Here is a 16,784-nt window from a genome sequence, read left to right on the forward strand (position 1 = left end):
AGACGGCGAAGCTACCTCTCCTGTGAGCACCACTGTGGCCATCAGGCAGTTCCCACGTCAGAGTTGCAGCCCCCACACCCAGGGACCCTATCTCCCTGACCACTCCAAGAGGAAATAAATCTGCAGGACGGAACGGCAGGGCCAAGCCTGTGGGCACGTGGGGGTTTCTAAGGAGGCTGGGTTGGGACAGCCTCACGCCCCGCGGAGCAGGGCCGCACTCACCGCTGCCTCCGAGCGCCTCTGCAGCTCCTTCTCCAGGTGCTCCTGCTGGATGGCTGCCTCCTCCTGCAGAGTGGCCTCCAGCTTGGCCTTGTTGTCCACCTGCTCGCCCTCCACCTCGGCTGCTTTCACCTGTGCTTCCTTTGCCTTCAGAAGGGGGTGCACCTGTGGGTGAGCCCCGGAAGCCCCCAGAGGCCCCTGCTGCCCCTAACCTCTGCCCTCTGCCCCATATCCCTGAGCGCTGTCACCACCTGGGCATCACACACAAGGGACAGGCACTGCAGCGGTGCTGCCCGCAATTGCTGGGAAGCCCCTGGACTGCTCTCTGTGGTCACCTGATGACTCCTGACGTACAGGGAAGGAGCACAGGCGCTACTGGCGCAGCTCCGCAGGCCAAGGCAGAGACCCAGGGCAGCCAGCACGTGGCCAGGTCGGGATCACGTGCAGGAGACGGCAGGTGTGGGGCCGGGGAGAGGGACAGAAGGGAGGGGACAGGAGGCCGGGTGGGGGCACTAGTGAGGGGGTGGGAGGGAGGCTGGGTGGATGGGGGCCTCTCTGCCCATGGTTGAGCAATGAGTGCTCTTGCACGCCTCCCTCTACCCTGGAAGAGAGGGGCCACCTACAAAGAGATGAAGTAAAAGGGGTCTCCAACAGCACGCACCACAATCTCCGGGAGGGTCTGCAGTGTGGACTTGAGCTGGTCGGCTGGCGAGAGGGTGTCCGGGAGGTACATGGCCCGGGACAGGATGAGCAGAGACGTGGGGATCTCCTGATGCAGGTGCAGGTCCAGCCACTGCAGCCAAGGCCAGATTCAGTAAACAGGCAGCACCAACCCTGCCGCTACCACAGCAGGCCCACCCCTCCTCACTAGGACAGCCTCAGAGAAGACGGTGTCTCAAGTCCTAAAAGGTCTACTTGTCGCTCTGCTGTGTGACCCACTGATGTCACGTTAGTAAACCCAACACCGAAGAGGCTCAGGGGGTCCGCAGCCCCCACAGAGAGGCCCCCAAGGGCCTCAGAAAAGGGCACCAACTCTCCACTTAAACACACTCCAGGTTACTTTGGGAGGCTGAGGCAGGTGGATCATGAGGTCAGGAGTTCAAGACCAGTCTGGCCAAATGGTGAAACCCCGTCTCTACTAAAAACACAAAAAAATTAGCCGGGCATGGCAGTGCTGGTATGCGCCTGTAGTCCCAGCTACTTGGGAGGCTGAGGCACAAAAACTGCTTGAACCCAGAAGGTGGAGGTTATATCAAGTGGAAGTCGCACCACTGCACTCCAGCCTGGGTGACAGGGCAAGACTCTGTCTCAAACAAACAAAACCAGCCGACGTCAACATAAAGCAGGCCCACAGAGGCAGCATCATTGAGGCCGGTTAGCACTTGGGTGCCCACAGGCTCCGCACAGGTCAGGTTCCAGGGCTGGCTGCCTGAGTGACACTAAGACAATCTTCAAATGGGCAAGAAAGACTGTAACAGTGGTTGGAGACAAAGTGAACACAGGGCAAAACATGAGAGCAAACCCTAAGAGAAAGCTGAGGAGAAGTGGGTAGAGAAGGAAAGTGTGTGCACACACAATACGCAGGCCCCCAACGAGCTAGACTCCCGTGGGGGCCGAGGGGCCTGGGTAGGGATGGCACCTGCCCCCCTGCTCAGACACCCCTGTGTGCGGCCCATGTCCCCATTGAGCTCCAGAAGGCTGGGCAGAGTGCCAGGGAGGTCAGCACCCAGCCAGACACAGAGAAGGTTCTGCGGGGGAATCAGATGGAAGACACAGCTGTGGAAGGCAAGGGGTAAGAGTGGGCGGTGCACCTGCCACAGGATCACGCCATCGACACTGGCTGCATCAAGAGTGGAAGAGTGTTCACACATCTTCATCTACACTTGCAGGTTGTGTGAAAGCCCGACAGGAGGATGACCGCCAACAGGGGCACACCACTGCCAGGGCAGCCGGGAGGAAACTGGCTGGAGCCCCACGCCCCTTACCCTTTCCATGTTAGGGTGAGCGGCCGGGGCTGTCACTTCCCGACGTACCAGCCACTCGATGTGATGGCAGTGGGAACCAGGCACCTGCTCAGGGCGTGGCCAAGAGAAGGGCTGGCTCCAGAAGTCAGAGCGGTCATGCCACCCAAACCTTCCATGGCCCCAGTTTAGAGAGTCAAAATGTGAACACATCCGACATCTCCGAGGTGAACTCCAGTCCTCTGACTACAGATAACCAACACGGTAAGTTATCAAGGTCTTTAAAATCAACTAAAAGCAGACAAGAAAAATCAAAGCAACATTCAAAAGGCAACAAAACGAGAGAACACGGGGTGCATGTGAGTGTGTTAAGACCAGGAGGGCGAGAGACAGCCCAAACTTCCCAGCCGTCCCCAGAGAGGTCACAGTGTCACCTTGCCAGGCCTGCCCAGAGTTTGAGAAGAGCCTCCAGGTGGCCTTTGGAGGCTGAAGTTTCCCTTGAGCCCATGCTGGTCTGGCAGAAAGTAAGCACTCACGCACCTGCTTCAGCTGGCCCCGAAGGCGGTCTTCCGTGACGCCCAGGGCCCGCATGCCTCGTGCCCGACACGCCGCCTGCAGCTCCTTGACATTCAGGGTGTCCACCCCTTCCTCAGCAATCAGCTAGAAAACAAAGCAGTGAATTCTCATCTGGGACAGTTGCTGGTGGGTCACGGTGTCTATGCGAACACCCTCCAGAGTGAATGGCTAACAAGTTTAGCTCAGTTCTAGGTCTGAAGTGACTGGAACCCTGTGACAGAGGGTCAGGATCTTGGGGAGTGCAGAATGGCCATGACCAAGCCCATGACACAAGAAGCCCACCTCCACCCTCTGTGCTGCTGACGGCAGAACCAGCCCCACCCTGGTCCCTCCTGCCACCTGCTGTTTCTGCTGATTCCTACAGTTCACCATCTGCAAAGGGTGCCCAGTATGGACAGAGGAGGAGAGAGGGAAAAAGAGCGAAGAACCAGACACTCCAAAGATGCATCTTGACCTCATACCCCAAAAGCCCCTCTCTTTCTCTCAGCCCAAGGTCATGGTGACCCCAAATGGAAAAGCAAACAGGAGTCCCGGTACAGAGGACAGAGGCACACAGAGAGGAGCAGGTGGAGAGAGACACGGAGAAGGAATGACAGCCACTACTAGGCAGATGCCCGCTGCTACATCGTCCGCAACAGGGCTCCCACACCAGGACTCTGCAGCAGCACCCCCATTTCAGAGTCCACTCTGCCTCACAACCACCCTGTGGCGTAGGCAGTACCTCCATCTCCACTTCCAAAACTAAACTTGATGTAACTGTGCACACACATCCAGTTGTAACAAGTAACAGAGCTCCCATGCGTAAGATGTCTCTCCAGGCACGACAAGTCACCAACAGCACCACAATAAGCACACAGCACCCACCCAGTGAAGACAGAGCTGCCTTCCCCAGCTCCTGGCGCTGTCCGCTCAGACACGCTTGTCTCCGCGTCTGCAGCTGTCACCCAGAGCACGCTCTGAATGATCATGCAGGCTGTCACCTCTGGGGTTCCCTGAAAACCCATCGGGGTGCTGTGGGTCTGCCAGGTCAGGCCTCTGACTGGCACGCAGCATTCCACACAGGTGTGCCTTCCTCAGCCGAACCCTTTGCCCACTGAGCCGGGCTGCTTCCGGTTTAGCAGAAATTAAGCTGCTTTCTTCTTCCTGTCTTCCTGCGGGCTGGCTGACCTCCATTTGATCTTGCTCTTGTGGTCTGGGGTCTCTGTGCAGCGTTTTCAGTTGCTCTGGGGATCACAATATATAATTCACGGACACAGCTCACCGTAGTGCAGTGGGGCCGGCGCTCCCCCGACGGAGGCAAGAGCTGAAGCTTCCTCTCCATCTGTCCTGAGTCTCTGCTGTCACCTCCACCTGCACCGTGGAACACGTCCCTCGGCCTGCTCTCTGCAGAAGGCGCAGGGAGAGCACAGCCCACCGAGCCGACCCTCACTCTGCTTGCTGGGAGCTCTTCCTGCTGTGCAGAGGTGCTTTAGCTTACTGTTTCCTTTCTGGTTGGAGAGCTTCCTTGAGGGGCGGTCTGCTGGTGACAGTCTTAGCTTCCCTCTCTCTGATACTGCCTTGGCTCCCCCTCATTGCTATATTTTTGCTGGTTATAGATCCTGGGTTGACAGTTCTTTTAACACTTGAAACACAACGCTTCACTTCCTTTGATCTCCACAGTTCTGATGAGAAACCCACTGTCGTTCCAATTTTCCCCTAATGGTAAAGATGTGGTTCTTGGCCGGGAACAGTGGCTCACGTCTGTAATCCCAACATTCTAGGAGGCCAAGGTAGGAGAATCACTTGAGCCCAGGAGTTTGAGACCAGCTTGGCCAGCGTAACAGTAAGACCTCATCTCTACAAGAAAAATAAACAAAACTCGGCGGATGTGGCAGCGCACGCCTGTGGTCCTAGCTATTTGGGGGGCAGAGGTGGGAGGATGGCTTGGGCTGGGGAGGTCAAGGGTACAGTGAGTTGAGATTATGCCACTAGACTGCACTCCAGCCTGGGCAACAGAACAAGACCCCATCTTCCACCATCCCCACCAAAAAAAGACCTGGGATTCATAAATGAAACAACTCCCACCACACACACACAACCACACAAAACCATACACACGCCGGGCGAGGTGGCTCAAGCCTGTAATCCCAGCACTTTGGGAGGCTGAGGCGGGTGGATCACGAGGTCGAGAGATCAAGACCATCCTGGTCAACATGGTGAAACCCCGTCTCTACTAAAAGTGCAAAAAATTAGCTGGGCATGGTGGCACGTGCCTGTAATCCCAGCTACTCAGGAGGCTGAGGCAGGAGAATTGCCTGACCCCAGGAGGCGGAGGTTGCGGTGAGCCGGGATCACGCCATTGCACTCCAGCCTGGGTAACAAGAGCGAAACTCCGTCTCAAAAAAAAAAAAAAAAACCCATACACACACACAACCTCCCAAAACAACACAAAACCACACACACGATGCATTTCTCTCACTGCCTTAAAAACTATTTGTCACTGGGTGCGGTGGCTCATGCCTATAATCCCAGCACTTCAAGAGGCCGGGGTCAGGTGTTAGAGACAAGCCCGGCCAACAGGGTAAAACCCCATCTCTACTAAAAGCCAGGTGTGGTGGCAGGCACCTGTAGTCCCAGATACTCAGGAGGCTGAAGCAGGAGAACCACTTGAACCTGGGAGGTGGAGGTTCCAGTGAGCTGAGATGGTGCCACTGCACTCCAGCCTGGGCAACAGAGCAAGACTCCACCAAAAAAAAACTATTTGTCTTCAGGGTTCATTACTTTGACACTGATGTGTCTTGGGGTAAATTTATTTGGATTTATCCTATTCAGGGTTCACTCAGCTTCTGAAATCTGCAGTTTCACATCTTTAACTGAGCCTGGGAAGTTTTCAGCCAGCCATTATTTCTTCAGGTACTTTTTCAGCCCTGCTTCTATCCTTTCTCCCACGGAATATCGGGTATCACAGATGGTTGACGCTTGCTACGGCTCTGTTCAATGTTTTTTTTTTTTTGAGACGGAGTTTTGCTCGTTACCCAGGCTGGAGTGCAATGGCGCGATCTCGGCTCACTGCAACCTCCGCCTCCTGGGTTCGGGCAATTCTCCTGCCTCAGCCTCCTGAGTAGCTGCGATTACAGGCACACGCCACCATGCCCAGCTAATTTTTTGTATTTTTAGTAGAGACGGGATTTCACCATGTTGACCAGGATGGTCTCGATCTCTTGACCTCCTGATCCACCCACCTCGGCCTCCCAAAGTGGTGGGATTACAGGCGTGAGCCCCCGCGCCCGGCCCCAATGTTTTCTACTATTTTCCCCTAATGGTAAAGATGCCGTTTTGCTCCAGTGGTCTGTTGTCCAAATGGGTAAGATAAACTCATTTTATCTTAGTTTACTGGTTCTTCCACCTTCTCCATTCTGCTGTTGAGCCCACTCAGGTTTTCATTTTGGTTATTGTACTTTTCAGTTCTAAGTTTTCATTTGGTTCTTTTAAAAACTTTTGTTGGTATTATTAATATTATTATTTTAAGAGACGAGAGTCTCCCTCTGCTGTCCAGGCTGGAGTGCAGTGACACGATCATGGCTTACTGCCTCGTCAGCCTCCCAAGCTCAAGCAAACCTCCCGCCTCAGCCTCCTGAGTAGATGGAGTCATCACGCCCAGCTATTTTTTTTATTATTTTGGTAGAGGAGGGGTCTCACTATGTTGCCCAGGCAGGTCTCAAACTCCAGGGCTCAAGCAATCCTCCCTCTATGGCCTCCCAGAATGCTGGATTATAGATGAGAACCACTGTGCCCGACCTTAATATCTTCTCTTAATATTAATATTTGATAATATCTTAATATCTTTTCTTCTCTCTCTTTGCCAAGACCGATTTTTCAAGTGTTTCCCTCTGTGGCTTTTGAAGCTCTGGCTGTTTGAGGCCAGGGTGCAGAGCCTCTGACCTGTCATCTCAGGGCTGGTATCAGGTGTTGCCTTTTCTCATTCTCTGATACCTTCCTGCTTCTTGATTGTAGATCTGATTTCCAGTTTGTTGTAGCTGACCTCCTCTAGGGTATGGTGGCATGGGCAGTGGGTATTCCAATTTGCACAGAGTTTGTACAATTAATGATCTGGAATCTTTTCATCCCAGGGTGAAGCTAACAAGGCCAAGGCTGTTTCTACCACCCTGAGGTCCAGCTTTAACGAACCAACCATAAACCCTAACGTCTGTTTCCCTCCCTGCCCAGCCACGTCTCCACCTGCTGCACACAAGGCAGGCAGGAAGGCACTATCCGCACCAGCTTCTGCTCCCCATGGGTGTGGAGGCTTCATGAAGCCGAGTGACGGGGGAGCTGTGGGTAGCACGTTTCTCTCAATGGCACTGACCTCTCAATGCTGTCACTCACTCACGTCCACAAGCTAAATCCTAGACATACTGCAGACGTGGCTGTAGCGCTGCCTCATGAGAAGCGCAGACTCCCTGCCCAGCCTCCGAAGACATCCTCGGGAGAGCGGTGCTGCTTGCTACTGCTGGGAGCGGGTGGGTGGGAGTTCCGGCCCTCACAGGTGCCTCTCCCAGCAGGAGGGCAGAAGCACCTCAGCACTGTGTCCCACTTGGCTCCCACTGGCTCCACAGTGGACATGGCCTCGTTCTACACTGGGCCCCCAAGGCCACCCCAGCGTTGGGGGAGTGCAACCGATACACTGTCAGGTGAGAGGGAAGCTCAAGCTCCCTGCCTGGTCTCTACTGACACCACAGGGGCTGGCTCCCCTCAGTCTTCTCTGACATCACCCCCACAAGGGCTGGGATGCCTGCTGTGCCCCAGCAAGGGTGGGATGCAGGCTCCTCACATGGCCTTGCCTTGATTCGTGGTAATGACCAGGCCTCGACCTGCTTACCAGAGATGCAGGCAGGCCCTTCCTGGAAGAGGCCAACACTGCCCTGAACCTCTTCCGCAGACAATGCCTGAGTTCAGGAAAAACTCAACACTACAAACAAAACCAAAAGGGAAAGCAAAAGAGAAAGACCTATGGACCACACGGTTATTAGAGTAATTGACATGAACTAGGGTTAGTGCATCCAAGAAAACAAATGACAAGACGAAAACTTTTACCTGAGAACTGAAATCTTAAATTAAGAGCTCCTAATATGAATAAAAGAGTACTCAGCCAGGCATGGTGGCTCATGCCTGTAATCCCAGCACTTTCAGAGGCCGAGGCGGCTGGACCATGAGGTCAAGAGATCAAGATCATCCTGGCCAACATGGTGAGATCCCATCTCTACTAAAAATACAAAAATTAGCTGGGCGTGGAGGCGCACACCTGTAGTCCTAGCTACTCGGGAGGCTGAGGCAGGAGAATCACTTGAACCAGGGAGTCGGAGGTTGCAGTGAGCTGAGATGGTGCCACTGCACACCAGCCTGGTGACAGAGCAAGACTCCATCTCAAAAAAAAAAAAAAAAAGAGTAATCAGGCCAGGCGCAGTGGCTCATGCCTGTAGTCCCAACACTCTGGGAGGCCAAGGCAGGCGGATCACTTGAGGTCCAGAGTTCGAGACCAGCCTGGCCAACGTGGCAAAACCCCGTCTCTACTAAAAATACAAAAAATTAACTGGGCGTGGTGGTGTATGCCTGTAATCCCAGCTACTTGGGAAGCTGAGGCAGGAAAATGGTTTGAATCCAGGAGGCAGAGACTGCAGTGAGCCGAGATCGCTCCATTGCACTCCAGCCTGGGCAACAAGCCTGTGCAACTCTGTCTCAAAAAAACAAAAAAAGAGTAATCAGACCCAGGAGAGTAGCACCCTGAAAGCACCAAAGGGTGGGAAGCCCACAGGCGCTGGGGTGTACAGGACAGGGCAAAGGGGCAAACAGACCCTGGACGAGGCCCCGAGGGGAGGAGAGAGGCACGGAGGCGCTGTCATCAACCAGCAGGAAGACAGACACACCTGGGCATGTTACTATAACACTGACAAAATCCAGACAGAGAGATACTCCAAGAAGCTGCCAGAGAAAAGACACCCATCCTCAAAGGATCTGCGATCTGCAAGGGGCAAGGGTCGCAAGGCTCCTAGTGAGCTTATTTTCCACTGTTCAGCATCTTCCAGAGTTTCTACAGTGAGGACATGCTGCTTTTGTCGCCAGGAGAAAAAAGGTGGAAGGCCACAGCTGCGGTGTGAAGTGTGGCCGCTCACCTTGTCGTCGGCCTTGATGGAGCGCAGCCGCATGGTGAGCTGGAAGCGCAGGAAGTTGTTGGTGCCGATGGACTGCAGCTCCAGCAGCTTGCACAGTGCCACCAGCTGCGGCCGCGTCAGGTTGTCCAGGGTCAGCTCGTCCTCAAATAACTTGGAAAAACGCATGATTTCCTCGTTGCTGGGCCTCTCCCCTGTCTCCCGGATCTGCGGAAATAGTCACAAAGGTCATCCCTGGGGCATGTGCCCACCCAGCTCCCTCCCACGACCACCCACATTCCCAAAGGGTGCTGCCTCTTAGTCCTCAGGAACCAAAACCACACTGACTTTTCTTTTTCTTTGGAGACAGGGTCTCACTCTGTCACCCAGGCTGAAGTGCAGTGGCACAATCTCAGTTCACTACAATCTCTGCCTCCTCGGTTCAAGTGATTCTCCTGCCTCAGCCTCCTCAGTAGCTGGGATTACAGGCGTGTACCACCACGCCCGGCTAATTGTTGTATTTTTAGTAGAGACGGGGTTTCACCATGTTGGCCAGACTGGTCTTGAACTCCCGACCTCAAGTGATCCGCCCACCTCAACCTCAAAATGCTGACTTCTGGCTCCAGTACCGGGCTAGCTGAGTGAGAGGCGGTGCCTGGCCCCTGGACCTCTCCTGCCTGAGCCAGCACACTCGAGGCTGCTGAGGCTGCCGTGTCTGCTGCGGGGGAGGCCGGGCCCACCAGCTGCGGCATGCAGGTCCTGTGATCCTCTCTCTGCCACAGAAGCGGCCAGGACTCTGCTGCTCTGGGATAGGAAGAGGCGCACCTGTGTGCACCTGCACCTCCCAGGGATGACCGCCTGAGCCTTGGGGGTGGGGAGACCACCTAACTCTTCAGGGCCCTTTGGGTGACCCTCTGCAGTTCCTCCCACCTGAGGGACAGGCCACCAGCTCAGTCTCCTCCAAGAGCTGGGGTAGGAGGATCCCTAGCAGAGAGGGCAGATGAGGGAGAACAAGCCCAACTTGGCGCCCAGTTCAAATTGTAACGTGCAGGACACCAGCTCCGAGACAAGGTGGCGGGCGCGCTCCTGGGGGCCACCCCCCACAACACATCCCAAAGCAGTGACTGCAAGCACATCTTTCTTGGCAGCGGGGAGGCCCAGGAGAGCTTGGGATGAGCTCCTCCTTCTGCTCTGCAAGGCACCGCATCCTGGGCGAGGCTCCCAAAGCATGACTGCCCCCAGGACCTCTTGCTGGAACCACACTCACTCCTCGGGGGGCTCAGCAGCCCCATGGCTATGACACCTCCTCCAAGAGGCTTCTCTGTGGTTAGAGCTCGGCCTAGCAGTCTTTTCTGTCAAGGGCCAGACAGCAAACATTTCTGCCTTTGCAGCCATGGAACCCACTTGCCTCTGTGCCGCATTGGAAAAACACCACAGATGATAAACACATGTGCCTGGAGTTTCTAGCCCCTGGTTTTAGCTCTTTCTGCACTTCAGACACATCTTTGTAACTCCAAAGTGGCACAAGTCCCTCAAGCCAAAGACCCCAGCCTCGTCAGTCCCATCTAGTCCTCAGGGATCTCGTGTGTGGCACCCACCCTCTCTCCCATCCTTATCTCACTGGCCACATGACCACGGGAAACCTCAAGGACCAACCCTCCTCTCCAGTCCCCACCGCTCGTGAAGTCTAGGCCTCTGCCCAGCCCCTGGGACCTGGGACCTTCCTGACTGACTCCAGCCAGAGGGCGGTGCCTGCAGAGGAGCCAGCCCAGTCACCCACACCTCACAACATCAGGGTGTCAGGCTCCTCATGGGTCAGATTCTACTGCGCCTGGACGGCTGAAGGGTGACGAGACATAGACACACGTGATTCTGAAGGCTGATGAGGCGCAGGCACCACAGCTCAACTCACTGGGCGCTCACGGGGGCCAGACTCCTGACACTTCACCAGCCCCCCGACACTTCACCAGCCCCCCACTGAGCCGCCTAGGGGAGCTCTTCTTTGCTGAGCACAGCGAAGAGGAAACAGAGAAAGCAAGGAGGGGTCCCTGGTGAGGTCACAGGGGCTCAGACACGTCGCAGCACCTTCTGGAAAAACACGGAGAAGTCTTTGGTGGCACTGCCCTTGGCCGCCTTGTTCTTCAGCGCCATCTCCTCGATGGTGTCCTGGAGGAACTTGGCCAACTCCAGCTTGACCCGAAGCTCCTTCTTCAGCCTCTCCTCCTGCAAGGGCAGAGAGCGCGCTGACCTCCAGGCCCCAGTCTCTCCTGCCGGCCCTGAGGTCCTGGGGCCTCCAAGAGGGTGGGCTCAGGAGTGTGCTCCAACTGCTCAGACTACGGTTTGGGCAAGGAAACCATCTCATGCCTGCCCCCAGCTCACCCCCAGAAACATTTCACAAAACACTGACTCTCATCTAAGTGCAATAAATTCTCAAACTCTTATATTTCATGGTTTAAAAAAAAATCCATGGGAAGCTAAGGGGGGAGCGGATCACCTGAGGTCGGAAGTTCAAGACCAGCCTGACCAACCTGGAGAAACCCCGTCACTACTGAAAATACAAAAATAAGCCGGGTGTGGTGGCACAAGCCTGTAATCCCAGCTACTTAGGAGGCTGAGGCAGGAGAATCACTTGGACCCGGGAGGTGAAGGTTGCAGTGAGCTGAGATTGTGCCATTGCACTTTAGCCTGGGCAACAAGAGTGAATCTCCACCTCAAAAAAAAAAAACAAAACAACAAAAAAAAGAAAAACAAAAAAACTCGTGTGGGCCAGGCATGGTGGCTCATGCCTACGATCCCAGATCTTTGGGAGGCAGAGGCGGGTGGATCACCTGAGGTCAAGAGTTTTTAAGACCGGCCTGGACAACATGGCAAAACCCCATCTCTGCTAAAACACAAAATTTAGCCAGGCATGCACACGTGTAATCCCAGCTACTTGGGAGGCTGAGGCAGAATCGCTTGAACCCGGGAGGTGGAAGTTGCAGTGAGCCAAGATCACACCACTGCACTCCAGCCTGGGGGACAGAGCGAAATTCCGTCTCAAAAAATAAACAAAACCCATGATCATACTTTCCTTAAAGGTCTGGACAGGAAAGCGTTTGGCCTTCATGGGCTGTATAATCTAAAACAACTGCTTACCTCTGCTGGTGCCTCACAGAAGCCATCACAGACCAGACAGGTGACTCGGCATCACAGGTCCCCACAGGACTCTACCAAGAACAACAGGCCGGGTCCAGATCTAGCCTGTTGGTTGTAGCTGGCTGACCCTGGCCTGGAAGGACCTCCCAACTTCCCTACAGCATGAAGAACACTGGTCTAGAAAAGCTGTATTTAAAACACACTTAGCTGGAAGCAGTGGCTCCACGCATAGTAATGCCGCTTTAGGAGGTCATGGAAAGAGGATTACTTGAGCCTAGGAGTTTGAGACCAGCCTGGGCAACATGGCCAACTCTATGTAGCCGACCCTGTCTATAAAAAACAAAAAACAGGCCGGGCGTGGTGGCTCATGCCTGTAATCCCAGCACTTTGGGAGGCCGAGGCAGGTGGATCAAGAGGTCAAGAGATTGAGACCATCCTGGTCAACATGGTGAAACCCCGTCTCTACTAAAAATGCAAAAAATTAGCTGGGCATGGTGGCGTGTGCCTGTAATCCCAGCTACTCAGGAGGCTGAGGCAGAAGAATTGCTTGAACCCAGGAGGCAGAGGTTGCGGTGAGCCGAGATCGCACCACTGCACTCCAGCCTGGGTAACAAGAGCGAAACTCCGTCTCAAAAAAAACAAAAAACATCAGTCGGGCATGGTGGCTCAGCCTGTAGTCCCAGCTATTTGGGAGCTGAGACAAGAGGATCACTTGAATCCAGGAACTTGAGGCCACAGCAAGCCGTGATCATGCCATTGCACTCCAGCCTGAGTGACAGGATGAGACCCTGTCTCAAAAAATTAGCTGGGTGTGGTAGCACACACCTGTAATCCCAGCTACTTGGGAAGCTGAGGCAAGAGAATCATTTGGACCTTGGAGGCAGAGGTTGCAGTGAGCCGAGATCACACAACTGCACTCCAGCCTGGGTGACAGAGCGACTCTGTCTCAAAAATAAATAAAGAGAAACAAATCCAAAACCAGAATCCATGAAATAATTATCACACAGGACGATATGAAGATACATAAAGCCTTAAAAATATCTAGCACCTGAAATAGTCACAAACAAGGCAGCTATCACAATGAATTTCTGACTCATTCTACAAAAGCAACTGGGCTGCTGCCCTTACCTTGATGGACTGGGTCTCAAATGTGGAGGGCAACATGTTGGGGAAGAGCTTCACGGCCACAGGCAGCAGGAACTCCATGAAGGGCACCACCACAAACACGAGAAACGGCACCAGGCGGAAGAGGTCAGCGCAGATCCGGAGAAACTGAAGAGGGGCGGGAATCCATTAGAAGGGGACACAGCACATGTGGAAATAGGAGCCAGGGGTGTGAGCATTTCTACTATAATCGATTACAGGCACGACCTCAGGCAGTGACTCACAGGACCTACTGAGGACTCCAAGTTCCAGAACCCCTCAGTAGACCACTCCCAAACCCACTTCTTTCTCAGGGTCCGAAGCAGGTACCAGCAGCCTCCAGAAAAGCAGGGTGTGGTGCTGACACCAAGCGCCACTGGGTGCTCCTGGCAATCTGGTCCTCCAAGGCCACCAGCCGGCACCCTGGGCTCAGGGCCCAGCAAGTGAGAGCTGTGGGCTGAGGACTGGGCATTACTAGCGTGCTGGGGGTCACCAGGAAGAGCTGAGCCACACCTGCTTCTGGAGGGCACTTTAGAAGGAGGGCTTCTCTTGTGTTCCCTAAAACTACACTACAAAGCAATCGTTAGGAAAAAACCCAAGTGTTTCCTGACAAAAACACTTTAATGATGCCATTAAAGAAACATCCAATTTGAAATAACCAGAAATCCCTGTGAAGCCTGAACAACTGGTGGAAAACAGCGAGGCTGATACTGCCCCTCCTCAGAGCTGCTCACTGAGGTCCCCTGGCCAAGGGACCGTGTAGTTCCTGTTTCCACTGGCTACAAGTGAGCGGTCCCAGGGAGACACCCTGAGAGCAGACGGCCTCCTCCTCCTTACCTCTCTCGCCTCCTCGAGCTCATGGAGCCAGCCTCCACTCTCATGGGCACACAACAGGGGCTGCTCACTTTCCCATCTGTCATCTGTAGGAGGGGAGAACCCTGCCTTCCTGTACATTCATTTTTTCTTTATTATCACACTGGACCCACGGACTCCTGTACTTTTTCACCGACTTAAAATTTATGGCTGTCTTTATTTCCAAATGGTGCCATATCTTTAAAGCTGGGACATGTGTTTTTTGATATGCCCCATTAATTTTTGTAGTAGTTCTACTGAGGTCTAATTTACAAAGCATAACATTCACCTATTTTAAATTAATTTGATGATTTTTGGTAAATTTACACATTGTGAAACCACCACTACAATCCAAATTTACAACTTTTTGTTTGAGATGGCATCTAGCTCTGTCACCCAGGCTGGAGTGCAGTGATATCATCTCAGTTCACTATATCTCCACCTCCCTGGTTCAAGCGATTCTCTTGCCGAAGCCTCCTGAGTACCTGGGATTATAGACATGTGCCATCACGCCCAGCTAATTTTTTAATATTTTTGGTAGAGACGGGGTTTCATCATGTTGGCCAGGATTGTCTCAAACTCCAGACCTCAGGTGATCTGTGGCCCTCCCAAAGTGAGCCACTGCACCTGGCCAAGAAAATAACTTCTTAAAATGTTTGTAAACACGAAAGCAGAACTACAAATCCCATCCTTTTAGAGCACATTTCAGCCCATAGGATCATCTTTCGAAAGGAGAACTGTGCCCTAACCCATGGCTGCCTGCAGTGGCTCACGCCTCTAATTCCAGCACTTTGGGAGGCCCAGGCAGTAGGACTGCTTGAGGCCAGGAGTCTGAGACCAGCCTTGGCAGCATAGTGAGACCCCCGTCTCTACAAAAAAATTTTAAAATGAGCCTGGTGTGGCAGTGTGCATCTGCGGTCACAGCTACATGGGGCGCTGTGGTGGGAGGATCACTTATGCCCTCGAGGGCTGAGGCTTCAGTCAGCTGTACAAGTGCCACTGCACTCCAGCCTGGGTGGGAGAGCGAGACCCTGTCTCAAAAATCAAAATAAGTAAGTAAACAGCAGAGCCCACAAAAATGTCATATAAATCCCCAAGACCTAGAAACCACGAGGTGTTCTTGGGAGGAAAGGATGGAGCAGACAGATGAGGCTGTGCTGGGAGGGTGGCCTCGATTCCCACGCAGCCCGTACCCTCTGCGGCCCGCGGCGTGCCCCGGCACTCACAGAGGCAAACAGTATCTGTGCAGAAGAAACTAGCTCACCACCTACTCCACGTGAGGTTTACCCCTCTGAAGTGGATTCCACCTCTCTTAAATTAAAAAGAAATTAATTGAAAAACTAATTGAGCTTCTAGAGGTAAAAATGTGGGGACTGAAAATAAAACCTCCGTGGCTGCATTAAGCAGATTACTTCAGCTGAAAAGAGAGTGAAGAAAACAAAAAGAACACATCTAGATTGCAGCCCCGAGACAAAGGCAGAAAACGAAGCCTCTTCCGAACCGTGAAGGACAGCAGGAGCTGGTGCAGCAGAGGCCAGGCCAGGAGCTCCCGAGAGCCTGGGCACTGGTGAGCGAGCAGGTTCTGTGACAGGCGACAGATGTGGAACCCTGGGGTCAGGAGCATGGATCCCAATAAAAACAAACTCACCCAGAGGGACACAGGCAGCCCTCCAGACAGACCTGGATGCAGTAAGACAGAGAAGTTCTACACCTGCCCCAGAGATGCCACTGTGCAGATGCAGACCCTCACAGGAAATAGCGGGGCCGGTGAAGGGCATGGAGAGCATCAAGGCATGGAGTGGGCGGAGGTGTGTGCTGAAAACTGCCGGTGGGAGAGTGAAACATGAGCAGACGGTGTTGCAATTTGGTGGCAAGGTGCCTGTCCACAGGGGTGGTGTTAGGACAGGTACTGCTTCCTGCCTCAGCTGCTCTTGTCACAGGCTTCCATGATAACGTCAGGTGTGTCAGGCCTCCGGGCAGGCCTGACTTCTCTACCCTCCTTTCACTTGCCCTAAGGCAGGTCACTAACCTTCCCAACTTTCTAATTATGCAACCCAAGCGGACTGGGTTCAAGGAGCTTCCAGAAAGCTGAACGTGGAGGGTTCCCGAGGTTCGCACCCCGGGAGCCACAGCAGCTCTATGCTCCTTCCCCGTACGTATCTTGCCTTGGGTCTCTTGATCTGAATCTTTTACACCATCCCTTATAGAAAATCCTTTACAGAGGTTCTGAAGAATACAGGAAACATGAAAATACACATGGAAAGTGTTTCCCTAAGTTCCGTGAGTCACTCCACCAAATTAATAGAACCTAAAGGGGGAGAGGTGTCACACCTCATGTACCCCATAAATACATATACCTACTATGTACCCACAAAAATTTAAAATTAAAACAATTTAAAAACAAAGAGGGGGCTGGGCACAGTGGCCCACACCTACAATCGCAGCACTTTTTGAGGCCGGCAGACCACTTGAGGCCAGGAGTTTGAGAGCAGCCTGGCCAACACGGTGAAACCCCTCTCTACTAAAAATACAGACGCTAGCCGGGTGTGGTGGTGCGTGTCTGTAGTCCCAGCTACTCAGGTGGCTGAGGCAGGAGAATCACTTGAACTCGGGGAGGCGGAGGTTGCAGTGAGCAGAGATCGTGCCACTGCACTCCAGCCCGGGCAACAGAGTGAGACTCTGTCTCAAAAAATAAAAACAAAGAGGGGGTGGTGGGACCCTAACTTGAAGCCAGTCCATCAGAAGCTCCGAGCGGTCTGGACCCGAGACTGGT

The 16,784-nt window shown here is 53.7% G+C and overlaps 1 protein-coding gene across 2 annotated transcripts in view; it reads right to left on the reverse strand.

The window, feature by feature from the left end:
* LETM1 (leucine zipper and EF-hand containing transmembrane protein 1) overlaps window positions 1-16,784 on the reverse strand; it is a 39,735-nt gene that overhangs the window by 10,795 nt on the left and 12,156 nt on the right. For both annotated transcript variants that reach the window (XM_074395783.1, XM_074395781.1), the window contains exons 4-9: window positions 13,145-13,288; window positions 10,967-11,104; window positions 8,906-9,109; window positions 2,721-2,840; window positions 881-1,012; window positions 223-366 (exon numbers count right to left, since the gene is read on the reverse strand). In XM_074395783.1, coding sequence (XP_074251884.1) covers window positions 223-366; window positions 881-1,012; window positions 2,721-2,840; window positions 8,906-9,109; window positions 10,967-11,104; window positions 13,145-13,288 — 882 coding nt within the window. The remainder of the gene's footprint in view (window positions 1-222; window positions 367-880; window positions 1,013-2,720; window positions 2,841-8,905; window positions 9,110-10,966; window positions 11,105-13,144; window positions 13,289-16,784) is intronic.

Source organism: Saimiri boliviensis, chromosome 3, assembly GCF_048565385.1.
Source record: "Saimiri boliviensis isolate mSaiBol1 chromosome 3, mSaiBol1.pri, whole genome shotgun sequence".
In the NCBI taxonomy this organism is placed as follows: domain Eukaryota; kingdom Metazoa; phylum Chordata; class Mammalia; order Primates; family Cebidae; genus Saimiri; species Saimiri boliviensis.